General features: G+C 41.0%; 1 protein-coding gene across 1 annotated transcript in view; it reads left to right on the top strand.

The window, feature by feature from the left end:
• OPHN1 (oligophrenin 1) overlaps nucleotides 1–13,530 on the top strand; it is a 195,158-nt gene extending 181,628 nt beyond the window's left edge. Inside the window, exons 9-12 of the mRNA XM_039838984.1 lie at nucleotides 750–887; nucleotides 4,593–4,651; nucleotides 5,705–5,810; nucleotides 13,230–13,530. Of these exons, the coding sequence (XP_039694918.1) occupies nucleotides 750–887; nucleotides 4,593–4,651; nucleotides 5,705–5,810; nucleotides 13,230–13,515 (589 nt within the window). The 3' untranslated portion in view covers nucleotides 13,516–13,530. The remainder of the gene's footprint in view (nucleotides 1–749; nucleotides 888–4,592; nucleotides 4,652–5,704; nucleotides 5,811–13,229) is intronic.
• The last annotated feature ends 800 nt before the right edge of the window (nucleotides 13,531–14,330 follow it).

Genomic DNA, 14,330 nt, shown 5'->3' with positions numbered 1-14,330 from the left:
TTTGAACCGATTATTGTTAGTATATAGGATGTTTATGATTTCCTATCTTTATTTTATGAGCAGGTATTTTAATAAGCTTTCTTGCGGATTTTAACAAACGTTCAATTACTTATCTTTGGTAGACAGTTATGCCACAGGTAAATGTTAAGAAGAATGAAATGCTCTGTGCATATTTTTTAAAAGGCTGCTTTACCTCTCCTCTGAGAAGCATAAAAATATGAGGGAATTTTTCTGAGATCTTCACTGGGAGAACCTGATAGGGCTTCTGGAAGTAAAACACACAAAAGTGTGGGGTCCCCCCCAGGACTGGACCCCCTTAGAATTTTTCGCTCTCAATCTCGTCCACGTGGAGCCTCTAGCAGTCATCAGTTATGGATTCGGTTTGTCTAACCTTGGACTCATTCCCAAGGAGTTTTTGGCTCCTTGTCCTCTACTCTAGTTAGTTTTGGTACTCTGTATCTGCCTGTCAACGTCTTCAGTTTTGGGGACAGTAGTAGTTTGCCTTATGTGTGACCTCAGTCTTCCGATTGACTTAAGAAGAGTTGATTTTCTGTTTGCTCCTTTTCTTGTGGTAAGAACGGAAGAGGTGATTTCCAAACTCCGTGCTTACGTGTCTGACTGAAATAAGTTCGAGGGAAGTTTTGAGACATCGAAGACATTTTTCTTATATCGTTTTCATCCCTCGAAAACTGGTTAGAGTAACGTTGTTTTAACTAATGCACTTTATTTTTCTTTTAAAGGGGGTAAAGGGTAAGATCTTTTGAAATGTTCACTTTTTTTCTTATTTCCTTTTCTCAAATAGATCCTAAATGCCCAGGAGATGTTGATTTTCTTGATAATGATTGGGACATTAAGACAATCACCAGCTCATTGAAATTCTACCTCAGGTATGCCTGCTATGGTACAGAACTTTGCTTTTCATAAATTGTTGAAACTTGCTCGTGGTGGCGTTTGGAGTAGACGTGGTCCCAGTTTCAGGAGATTGCATGGGATCGCTAAAGAAAAAAGGAAAGAAAAGGATTTCTGTCAAAGAAAAATGTGCATTAGACAACATTTCTTTAAATCTGGGAATTTAAGCAAGGGAAGCGTTAAAGTAATAGAATTGTTATTGAAAAATAGCCTGTTTGGTGTGGGGGGGGATTATTTTAAAAATCATGCCCTTAAAACATTGAAGTTTTGCCATTGTGCACAGATAGTGAGTGATGTCACAGTGGGCTCACTGGTAAAATCAGCAGTCGTGACAATTCAAGGTTGTTAACCTGTTTTGGTGGCTAACCATTTTGAAACATTAAATTGCATTCGCACAAACTTAATGTATGCGTTTGTGTGTGTGATATCTGCACACACTGTAATCACTGTAATCAATATAATGGGAAAAAAACCCCAAGAAAATACAATAATAAAAATGTTGAAACTAAATGAAGCGGCAGCAGTAGAAAAAAAATTTATTCACCAGCAAAATTTGAGGATGCGCAACGATGATGACCATATCCTTCACTTTGTTGGCATAAGTTATGTTATGTAAAATATTTGTTACAGACATACGTTTAGAACTCATTCATTTCTTACCATTCTTTATGTCCCATAGTATACACCATACTTTATGTGCTATAATGTCGTCTTTTCAATTCTTGTACTTTTTGGCCATTAAGATAGATACTTAAGCTCTGGGAAATATCATTAATCCAAAACAGATTGGGTCCCAGATAGTGCTATTAAATGACCTGCTGTAGCATCGTCTCAGAACTGTGTATAAACATGAACGCTCTTCCCAGGAGTATTTCTCCTACATCTGCCGAAAAAGAAAGATACTATTGTTGGAGAGTTTACTCTGTGCTAGGCAGTGTTCTAGTTGCTTGCATTGATAATATCGTTTTTTCTCGCGATAAGCTTGTACAGGAGGTGGTATGTGCTCATTTTACAGATGAGGAATCGAAGCTCATCCTTATCGAGCAGTATCCATGGTCACAGCTCATATTATCTGAACCTAAGTATCTCTGACTTATAAGGCTACCCTCCTTGTACTGGGGCTCCTTCCCCTATTCCTTACCCCAGGGACTGTGGCCTTCTTGGGGTCGCTTGGATAATTTAGTAAAGACGAAGAGAAATCTGCTATGCAAACTTTCAGAAGACTTACGATGATGAGAATATTAAAAGTAAATGATTCTGTCTCTAGCCTCTTTCAAAGGAGTCAATTTTTTCCAAGATTTATATAGCTTAAGTCCCTTCTTGTGTTATATCTTTCCCAGCTCATCCCTTAATAAGCAGTGTGGCCCTTTTGAAAGATTGGAAGATCCAGCCTGAAGGTGTGAGTGGACAGCGCCCCCAGGAGGAGATGTTAGTCCTTAAGATGCTTATCCATGGGCCTTAATACGCACTAGCCAGTCAACACTCTTTAAAATTCTCAAAGATATCAGTATTTTCAGAGCAGGCCTCCTTCATCTGCGTTCTAGGTGCATGACTCACTCCCATCGCCATGATTTACAGAAAAGTGCCCTAAAAACCATCCCTTCTCTCTCCTGCATCTTGAACCTCTCTCATTCAACTGGCTCTTTCTCCTCAGCATGTGCAGATGCTCCAGCAGGGCGCATCTCAACCCCGCGCCGTCTCTCATTCATCAGTCCTCCATTTGCTAAATCATTTAGTAAACATTTCCTGAGTGCCTTCTCTGCAGTCTAGCGTCGTGCCAGGCAGTAGGCATCCAGCTGGCGGTAGATATGATCACTGACATTAAAAAGGTCATAGACCAGTGAGAGAGACAGAGAAAAGATAAATTAAAATATAACAAACTGTAATAAGTGCTCTGAAGTGCTGTTGGCAGGGTCACCAGTTACTCCCTCAAGGCTAAACACAGTGGACTACCATCAGTCTTTACCCTCCTTGAGCTCCCTGTAGCATCTGAAGCTGTTACAACGCCCTTTTTGAAACTTTCTCCTCTTTTGGATTCTGCTTGATCACCTGCTTCTGGATTTTCTCCCGCCTCTTTGACCATTTCCAGCAGTCCCCTTTATGAACTTCCTACTTGCCGTTTCCCAGGCCTCTTCTCTCGTTTTACTGCACTGGAGAGACAGGAAATTTAAATATCCACAGGGTCCGAGACATGAGAACGAGTGCGACATAGGCCACTTGCGTATTGCACATGGAACCTTTGTTCGCATAGCAACCCTTTTGTTTCTATGTAAACAGTAAGATCCTTTACTTCCATAAATCACCGTACGGGCCCGATGTAGCCAGATCTTCCAGTTTTTTCATAGGGGCAGAAATATGGATTTTCATGTGAAATATATCAATTTTGCATATTGTGACGACCGATTCCATTCCATGTTTTTTATACACTGTTCCAGAGATACAAGGGATCCCGGAGGGACTCTAGTAGCTGCTGGCTGTCAGTTTGCCATCTCTCCTTGAGCAGTGGCATCTGCTCTCATGGTTTTAACCACCATCCTAGGTTTGGGATTTCTGTACCTACTTCTCAGATCAGGAAGGGCGCTCCACCCATCATCCTAATAGAGATGTCCCTTTGTCCCAGAGATCCCTGTGACTTACCATTTCCTCTTTCTTCCAAATCCATTTTTATTCTGTCTAGTCACCCAAACCAGATTACTCTCTCCCTTGCCAACACACCTAGTCATGGGAGGAGTTCTCTCTTTAATGTCTTTCAAATAAGTCTTCTTACTTTTTCTTGCTATATGCCTCATGCCACTATCTTTATTAAGGTCCTTATTCTCTCTCTCCTGGATCAGTACAGTGATGACAGTGGCAAGGAGTACGCCACAGTGATTGAGAGCACGGATTGGAGTCTAGTTATGCTCTCGCTAGCTGTGTGGTCTTGGATGAATTACTTCACTTCTCTGAGCCTCAGATTCCTCATCTATAAAATGAAGATAATAACGGCATCTGCTTTATCAGGTTGTCAGAGGATCAAATGAGTAAATGTGAAGAATTTGCTGTTATTAGTGGGTTACTTCCTTCCTCTGAGCCACCCGCCACCGACCTTTGTTTAATCATACTTGTCCCATTGTACTAGAAATTTTGTATATGGTACTCTTCTCGACTAGTCTGTTAGCTCCTCGGAGGTTTGTCATTTTGAGCTCTGGATCCCTAATACCTGTCACGATGCCAGATACAAATAGATGTTCAGTCAATATTTTTGAGTAAATAAACCTCTTTGAGCCTCTGTTTCTCCCTCTATAATTGGGGATTTGAATAACTGCTCCACCTCCCATGATCGTCAGGAGTATCACGTGGGAGGACAGATGTGAAAGCATTTTGGAAACTAAGCAGCTGTCAGACTGCAAGGACTTCATAGCAGCATTCGGTGGAGGTCCACTTAGGGGTTTGCAGTGTTGCTTCGTGTCTATTTTCATTCTGGGGAATGAACTTGGTCTTGGCCCATACTTTCCCGAGTCTACCGTTGACTTCCTAGCCAATAAGATTCTTCTGACGAAGTGTCAGAAGAGAGAAATGGGAAGTGTATGATGTCGTGCTAAGCTGTGAGACTCAGAAGCTTCACCCTTGCTCCCCATGGAACTGAGAACCCGAGGCCCAGCTCCCCTCTTCCCAAAGGAACTTACGATCTTCATTACTTTCAGGAATCTTTCTGAACCGGTCATGACTTACAGACTCCACAAGGAGCTGGTCTCTGCTGCCAGTAAGTATTTATGGTACTACTTAATTGTGTTGTCCCGGCGTCTTCATAAAGTAATCGAGGAGAAAAAAAACAAAATCATACACAGATTTTTATCCTTGACCAAATGAGAGTATTCTTGCTTATCATCTGACTCAACTGTTGTATTATTTCTTTTTCTAAATCAGTGTCAGGCGAGTGGGTTGGAGGAGATTGGCTGATGTGACGGGTGCGATTAGCATTAGAACAAGAGCCTTGGTTCACACGACCGGGGGACAGCACGATGGTTCCATGACAGTTGCTGTCTGACCTTTTTGCCCTCAGCACTCTGCCTCTTCAGATGCTTTTCAGTTGTGTTGTGAATCATTACCGTTACCTTTTCTAGAAGATACAACTGCAGGCAGGGGTGGAGAGGTGCGTGGAAAGTAAGGCATAGGGAATCACCCCAATTGTTGGTGGCTGAAGAGGCGTGAAAAGTTTTGGCCGAGGCCACTCGACAAGTATTCACGCCTACCTCGACGTAACCCTTCTCCCGCATCGTGCCCTGTGCGGTGGGCAGGAGAAAGATTCGGGGGCCTCATCCTCATAATGGATCTTTGTTGAGGCGAGATGCCTTTGACCTTCACTCTGAGCCTCTCAGTGGTTCTCAGGGGAGCCCAGAAGTGGGAGCAGACCCCCAGTACTGCTGGGATGGTGGGTGGCCAAGGGTTTATAGCTGGAAACTTACATGTGGACCTTAACAACAGGTTGCTTGGCCCAGAACTGCGACTGTCTCTGTGACTGTGTCTTCTCTTCTTTCTTCTCTCTCTCTTATTTTCTTCATCTTTCTAGGCCTGTTTCCTCGTTTTTATTGCTCTTTTTGCCTTTTGGTCTCTCCATCTCTCTCTCTCTCTCTCAGTGTCTTCTTTGCTCAGTCTCTCTTTGCTGTCGTGTCTCTGTGCCTGTTCATCTCTCTGGGTCCTTTCCTCTCTCTCATGCTCTCGGGGTCTCTGTCCATCTCTGTGTGCACGTGTGTGTGAGACTTTGCTCGATCCAGTTGCCCAAGAAGCAAAACTCTCTCTCTCTCTGCTCTCTCAGAGTCCGACAGCCTGGATTACCGGCTGGGGGCGATTCACTCCCTGGTGTATAAGCTACCGGAAAAGAACCGAGAGATGCTGGAGCTCATTATAAGACACCTGGTCAAGTAAGTAACTTCTGGGGCTTCAGCGAGAATTGCTGGCAGGGGACTGCCTCGCGTGGTAGCACTGCAGGGGACCTGTCTGTCTGCTCATTAAGTCCCAAGCCTCAACTGCTCCATCCTGGGCACGCTGAGTGCTCTGTGACGGAGGTGATTTTACCTGGACCCTGGTATATATCGTCCCACAGTCATCATGCAGCTCACTTGAGGCGTCGTCTCAGTTGAAGGCTGCTACCAGGTGGAGTGGGCCGAACACAAGCTTTGCTCTCAAATAAACCAGGTTTTGAATCCCAGTTCTACCACTCATTATTTGGCTGTGTGATCTCAGGCAAAGCTGTCGTAGCCTCTGCATGGCCATCTGTAAAATGAGAATGGCATTGCCTACGATGCACAAGCGTTCCGTGGGTTTGAACGGACACAGGTGAGCCGCACGGCATGTGGGAGGTCGTCAAGCAATGGGAAGTATTGTTAAGATCATGGCCAGCTTCTTGCTCGTCTGTGGCAGGTCAGAACAGACAGCAGCATTTCAGGAAGTAGGCCTGGTGACAGGCTCCAGGATGGCCGGGCACGAGGGGTATGTGTGCCCTGCTGTGATACTTCTTGGTCCGAGGGGTTTGGTGTGAGTAAAGATGCGTTTACTTGGCTCCTCAAAGGCCAGCTGCTGCCTCATGGGAAGCAGTATGGTGTGGCAGAAAGCACCGTGTCTGGGAGTCAGCAAACACGGTTCTAGTTCTTTTCTGCTACCAACTTTCTTGATGATCATGGCAGGTCACTGTCAGGGCCACTCCTGTATAGTAAAAGGTAAGGAAATGAGACACCAGGCTTTGAAAAGTTGTTATGCATTTTAAGTGTTTGTATTTAACAAAATCAAGTTATCAGTACACTCACAAAAATGCGGCTATAATATATTTTAACTCCATTTGGAGAGGATCTCAAACACCAGAAAATTCAGACCCTTAGTGAAGGGGTGGCTGCAGGCTAAATGACCCTCCAGGCCTCTCCTTGTGATCAGTCCTGGTCACTGTATCTCGGGACCTCACGTTCCCTGCGGTATAATGAGACGTCACTGCAACTCGATCCAGCCCTGACATTCTATGTTGTTTGTTTTCTCATTTTTTATAGCAAATGAGTATTATAGACACTAATGTAGATCAATAGAATTAACAAGATGGTGGCTTTTATATTTATTGCCAATGTTTGCAGTTTGGGCTAAGAGAAATAATAAGAGACATTTTCTTTTCAAAAGGTTGTCAGTGATCATCTCAGTAAAAGTATGACAGTCAGCACATAAATTGTTTGCATGTTAATTTGAAGTTGTCCTGGGGGAAATAGACATTGGGTTCAAGTTCCAGCTGTATCACTAATTTGCTGTGCGACCTTAAGAAAGTCTTGCCTACTCTCTGGGCCTTGGTTTGTTCATCTGTAATAGTGGAGGACTGGATTAGCTGTTCTCGAAGGGTTCTTCCAGCTCTGACTTTTGAAGAGTCTCACTATGCGACAGTGCTCAGTTGAAAATTCTCCTGTTAACAGTGGGTGAGCAACACCTGACTATCCACCCAGAGGTTGAATATCTGTTTAAATTCTTATACATTCTTACTTCCCTCTTTTTTCTTACAAAAAAAGGTAGCATATTACATACCCTGTTTCACACCTTGGTTTTTTGTTGTCGCTGTTATCTGTTTTACATGCTGAAAATTTGCAAATTTAAACAGATATTTTCTATCGTCAGATGAAGCACAGTAAAATAAATAAAAAACTAATGACTCTAAACGTTAAACATAGAGTTACCTCATGACCCGGCAATTCTCCTCCTAGGTATATCCCCAAGATAAATGAAGACATATGTCCACACAAAAACTTGTACACAAATATTCACAGCAGTGTTATTTATAGTTGCCCCACAGTAGAAACAACCCAAATGACCATCAACTGATGAATGGAAAAATAAAATATGGTATAAACGTGCAGTGGAACATTATTTAGGCCTAAAAAAGGAATAAAGAACTGATATGTAGATAAACCTCGAAAAAACATTATGCTAAGTGAAAGGAGCCAGACACAAAAGGCCACATGTAATATAAACAAATCTATAAACACAGAAAGTAGATTAGTGGTTGCCTAGGGCCTAGTACGTGGGGACATGGGAGGGAACAGGGAGTGACTACTAATGGTTTCAGGCTTTCTTTTTGGAATGGTGAGAATGTTCTGGAATTAGATAGTGATGATAGTTACACAACTCTTTGAATATACTAAAAAATATTGAACTGTACCCTTTAAAAGGGTGAATATGATATGGGAAATGTATCTCAATAAAGCTATTATAAAAACAAACTAATGATAATGATCACTAAAGGGCATAGGTGGTGAATAGGGTGGAAGGGGCAGGGATGAGAGCTAGAGTCCTCTATGTCCACCTCCTTTTATTAGTACTAGAAACATCATTATAATTTGAAGCTATAGATATATATCTACATACATACATACATGTATATATAGATATAGATACACACACACACACACACTACAGGGATAGAGGAAAAATAATATAAATATACTAATAGTATCAGAAGCCAAGATTTACCATGTAAGAAAAAGGGATAAAAGTAAAAAATTCAACATGTAAAGAAAAAAATTTTACAATAGTAAAGTTGAATTGAGAATGCCAATGTGAACTCATGGTTTAAAAACAAAACAACAAAAATTGAATCAGTCTCGAAGTGATTCTACCCAGAAAAGCAATGAATGCACATAATGCCCAAATCTTTGAGCCTGATGTGGGGCTGGTACCTCTCGTTCCTCAGCAGTGACCTCCACAGCTGAAATATCCTTCCTGATCTCAACCGCTACACGTAGGTGTAGGACCAGCCTGATTCATGTCTCTGCCCCTCCTACCAGTCTTGAGGTGGCTTCTTCTGTGTGTCCTTAGTTATAGGACTTCTGTTCAGGTAGGCTTCAGGGGGTTCTCTGTGATGGTGGTTTTGTAGTTGTAATTTTTATGTGTTCATTGGAGGAGGCGAGCACGTTTACCTACTCCACCATCTTGATCAGAACCCTTTTGAAGGATTCCGAAAAAATACACAAGGAGAGAAAGCAAATGTAGTAAAATGTTAATTCTTGAATCTAGGTATAGATGGTATGAGTGTTCACAGTACCATTCTTTCAGATTTTGTGTATGTTTGAAACCTTTGTAATCAAAAGTTGTAGGGAAAATGGAAATAGAAGATAGGCTTAGTTCCAATACAGAAATTTACACAAAAAAATCCACGTACTTTTAAAATTCACATAATTATTCTGCCTGCCAACTGTGCTTTCACGATATACGTGATTATATCAATTCCTTTGTAATGTGTTCCCACTGCCAGCCCATTTTCTAGGTAAATAACAGTCAGATGCGAACTGACCTCAGCTAATTTGGGGTTTCCTGTTATCCAGTTCTTTTTGGTTGGTACCCATAGCTTTCGTTACTTAGAGGTAGGAGAATTCTACAGGTCACCTCCCCTGCCATCTCACTACTAGTGGAATATTATAATGGAAGCAAGCCTCAGGCCTAATTCTGCCACTCATACAGGTATTTATCAGCAAGCAGACATAAAACCAGTTGTACAACATGTTCTGTAAACTCAATGAATTCCTAACTTTTTTTTAGACGCTCTGACTGCATCTTTCATGAAAGACTCAACCGAGGCAGATAATATAGCAATACAGATGGAGTCAGGCAGTAAAATCCTGTGATCTGATCCCCAGATGCAGGACCCCTGTGTAATTGTAGGCCTGGACTATCATTCTAAAAGATGTGGGCTATTAGGCTTATTGGAGTCTTCATATTTCTGTAATAACACTTGTATCATTTCAGAAGCAATATCATACATCGTAGGGTTTAGAAAATACAACAACAATAACAAAAACAATAAAAGCTGTCTATTGCCAGCATCCAAAAATCATTACTATTAATATATTCGTGCAGTTTTCTGGATCTTTCTATGAGTATCTGTGTTTATGTATACACACACCCACATACACATTTGCGTTTTTCACCAAAATGAGATTATGGTATTCTACAACCTATCCTTTTCAGTTCAACAATTTCTGCCTTTCCAGATTAGTTGACACTTCCCCAGTTAACCCCTAAATGACCTTTCTAGGTGGTTCATCCTAACTACTCTTCAATATCAGGCCACACATTCTATCTACTTCTTATGTCCTTTTCATTTTTTTAAAATCTAGCACTGTCTCTTTTTTATGACTTTAGCTTGTTGGTTGAAACCAGAGCAGTTGCTCCGTGGAGTCTTACTAGTTTTGTCTGCTCTCTTCATTGTCATATTTTTCAGCTCGTTCACTCATTTATTTCTTGTAAAACAGAGGCTCCATTTAGAGACTAGATGGATCACGTTAACTATTTTTTTTTTGGCTGGAACACGTGATGATGTTGTATATCTTATGCCGTATCACATCTGAGGGTGCATAATATTGGTTGATTCACCTTCTGATTTTAAGATTGACCATTGCTCTATTCTTCTAATCTGTCCCTGCAAGTTTGGGAGTGTCTATATAATATTTCTAGTCAATCCATATATCTTGACACATCTAAGCAATGAGAAATCATTATATCATCAATCATGCTAATAAAGCATCTGGGGTCGATTGGAGATGAAGTTTGCTGAACCTTATAGTAGCTCCTCTAGCCTCTGATTAGTCTTTTAAATACTAATTAATCACCCCTAGAGTATGCATGAAAATGAACAAACACATGTATCAGATTCCAACCATTCTGAAGGGCACTTTTGTTTTTCAAATTGTAACCTGTATTCTGGATGCATCCTAGAATCAACGGAGTCTTAAAATCACTGTTGGCAGGCAGCAGTTTTGATATAATTATCATAATCTTTGAATGCATGAACTTGGTAATAGCTGCTCATACTGTAGTCATTTTGGTTAAATTATATTCATTGTTGAGTTTATTTTCAATTTAAAATGTCTTCAATAATACTACGTAATGATTGGACAACGAAATGATTTTTTTTTTTACTGGCACCTGAAATAATGGTGTGGTTGCAGTTGATGGCGTTGATGAAATTCAGGACATAGCACTTGACTCTATCCAAGTATTTAAAGTAAATTATAGATGATATCACACCAGTAAAGGCAACCAAAGCTGTCTGCCCTGAAGAGCACCATCCTCAGGAATGAGAACTGCTTACTTGGTGACAGACACACTTTCCCACTCTATTAGTATCTTGTCCTTTAAAAAATGCCTTATTATGCAAGATTTCAAACATATACAGAAATAGAAGGGTAGGAAAGTCTTCCATACCCATCACCCGGCTTTAACAATTATCGACCTGTGGCCAATCTTGTTTCATCTGTATCCCACCTGTTTCTCCTCTTCCCATATTATTTCAGAGCAAATTCAAAACATCATATTATTTCACTCATAAATATTTCAGTTCATATATTGAAAAAAATAAAAATTATGCACATAAACACAATACAATTATCACGTCTAAAAATAAATCAGTAATAATTAGTTAATATCAAATATTCTGTGTTCAAATTTCCAGTAGTCTCAAATATGTGATATGTTTTTTTTTTTGAATCAGGATCCAAATAACAGCCACACATAGCAATCAGTTGAAATATTTTTTTTAAGCCTCTTTAATCTCTAGCAGAGGTCAGCAAACATTTTCCTTAAAGGATTAGATAGTACACATATTTTAGGCTTTGTGAGCTATATGGACTCTGTCGCTGTCATGACTGCTCAGTTCTTCTTTTTCAGTACAAAAGCAGCCATTGTTAATATGTGAACAAATAGACATAGTTGTGCTCCAGTAAAATTTTATTTACGAAAACAGGTGGTAGGTTGGATTTGGCCTGCGGGTCATAGTTTGGTGGCCCCTCATCTGTAGCAGTAGTTCTCCACGTGTGTGTGGAAAAACCACTTAGAGGGCCCATAAACAGCACAGAGGCCAAGGCTTGATACATTATCCATAGGGCCTCTATGTTTTTACTGTGTTCCCAAGATATAGTTTTCCCATTTATCTCTTTATTTTTTCTTGTTAAATCATTCGTTAAAGAAAACAGGTCATTTGTTATTTAAAGTTTCCCATAGTTGGGTCAAGAGATTTGCTTTGATTTCGGTTCTATTTTTTTTTTTTCGTGTTTGTTTTGGGATATATATACATACATACACACACACACATATGTATGCATGTGTGTGTGTGTGTGTGTGTGTGTGTATGGTTTTTGTTTATTTTTGGTGTGTAGGGTTTGGGTAGACTTTGTTTACCCATGTCCCTTTGGATGGATACTGACAAGTGGCATTGCTGGATTACAAGGTAGTTCTATTTGTAGGCGTTTTAATCGATAGCCTCTGATCTAAACCTGCTAATCAAAATTATTTTTTCCTAAACTGGAGGTTTTTTACAACCTCCTTCTGATACCCATTCCTTTGTTTTAAATTTCGATGTTTAAGAAGTTGTACCCCGTGCAGTGCCGGATGGGTGCTGGAGGAATCGGAGGGGTCACTTCATAAATTATATGAAAAAAGAGAAGTTGTACCCATTTTCTCTTGTCCATGTAGCTCGAGAATTTAAGATTGCTTTGCTGTCAAATCCTATCATGAACTCCTACCTATCTCACTACTCACATTCCCTTATTTTGGGTTCCATTCATCTTATTAACCCACAGTTTGGGGTGTGACTTATGCCTCTTAATGGTTTACAAAATATATAATAAAAGGAGAGGTGTCAAATGCAAAGAAATCCCCAAAGAATAGGTTACCTTCCAAATCTCATAAGGAGACCAAGAAGGAAGAGTGTCCTAAATGAGTACAAGGACCCTCCCTCAGAGGAACAGAAGGGAGCGTTAGCTTACAGGCGCCCCCATCGGGCCTTGGGATTCTTCAAAGGAACTGGACAAGCAGGCAGTGGGATGCAATGGGAAGACTGTAAGACCTGGAGCCCCACAGATATGGGTTTGGGTCCCTGTATTGCCAGAGCATATGGAAACTGCCCATAACGGAGTGCTTTACCCTCTGTAAATGCAGGCTTCAGAGAGGAAATACTCTGCCTTTTCGAGTTGTGAGGATAGAATGTTAAAAGGAGATTCACGCCTGCTGGAAGCTGTTGGTACTAGTTGTTTAGCCATTCTGGATCACGTGCTGGCAGCACAGAGTTGCTTTTTCTAACACCTGTAAAAGAAAAGGGTTAATTGCAGAAGTATTTAAACTATTAAAAAGGACCCATCACCAGCTCCTGCTGTGCTGCTAAGTTAGCTGTGTCTCGCTTTGGCCCCTAATTATAGGCTGTCTTGTATTCTTGGCTCGTTGTTTCCTTTGTTTTCTTCCGACTTTGGGCCTCTCCTTTCCTTCTGCTTTTTTGTTTTCTCTTAGAGAAAATCTTGTTAATCATCTTCTTTCTCTCCCGGCAGTGTGTGTGAGCACAGCAAAGAGAATCTTATGACCCCCTCCAACATGGGCGTGATATTTGGTCCTACACTGATGAGAGCTCAGGAGGACACTGTAGCTGCCATGATGAACATCAAATTCCAGAACATTGTGGTAGAAATCCTAATCGAGCACTATTTCAAGGTATGTATTTCCTGTCCTCACCGTCACTCCTCCGAACAGGTAACACTTTCCCTGAGCTGCCTTTTAGAGTTGTGCCTCCCTCTCTGGCTCAAGTCGCTAATCGAAGGACATTCCATTATGGTGTGACACTTAATAGCATTTCTGACCTGTGAAATTCATTCGTTCAGCAAATATGTATTGAGTATTTAACCATTTGCCGGGTACTGCTGTAGACACTGGAGATAACAACCATCGTGGAGTTTATACTCTAAAGGAAGTAGAAAAACAGTATTCAAAATAAGTAAAATATATATATAGTATGTTAGACGGTAATGAGAATTTAGAAAAAAAAATAAAGCAGAGAAGGGGAATAGGAAGGGTTGGGAAGTGGTTTTGCGATTTTAAATAGAGCGGCCAGGAAGGCCTCATTGAGAAGTGACCTCTGAGCAGAGACCCACCAGAAATAAAGGAGCGAGTCATTCAGATACCTGGGTGGAAGCACTTGAGGCTGAGGAAATGGTACGTGCAAAGTCCCTGGGGCAGAAGTGTGCTGTCATGTTCAGGGTACAGCAAGGAGGCCGCGTTGGCTAGAATGGATTAAGAAAAAAAAATTAGCAGACGGGTTCAGAGGCGAAATAGAGAGGGAAAGCTGAGTAGATCTTCTAGGGCCTTAGAATCCATCGGGAGTGTTGACTTTGCTATCGGAGTAAGATGGAAGGAGGTTTTTGACCAGAGAAATGACATTTGTTTTATGTTTGATAAGACTGTTCTGGATACTGTGTGCAGAATAGCCATAGGGGATCAAGGGTAGAAGTAAGAAGACTCATTAGGAGTCTGTTTCAGTAATACAGTCAAGAAATGGTTGTACTTTGGATGAGGATGGAAAGGTTGCAGGTGGTGAGAAGCGGTCAGATTCTAAATATATTTTGGAGACAGAGCCAAAGATTTGCTGGCATACCATA

The sequence above is a fragment of the Pteropus medius genome, unplaced genomic scaffold, assembly GCF_902729225.1.
Source record: "Pteropus medius unplaced genomic scaffold, Ma_sr-lr_union100, whole genome shotgun sequence".
Classification (NCBI taxonomy): Eukaryota; Metazoa; Chordata; class Mammalia; order Chiroptera; family Pteropodidae; genus Pteropus; species Pteropus medius.
The sequence above is the reverse complement of the archived record's forward strand: the minus strand, read 5'-3'. Positions and strand labels throughout refer to the sequence as shown.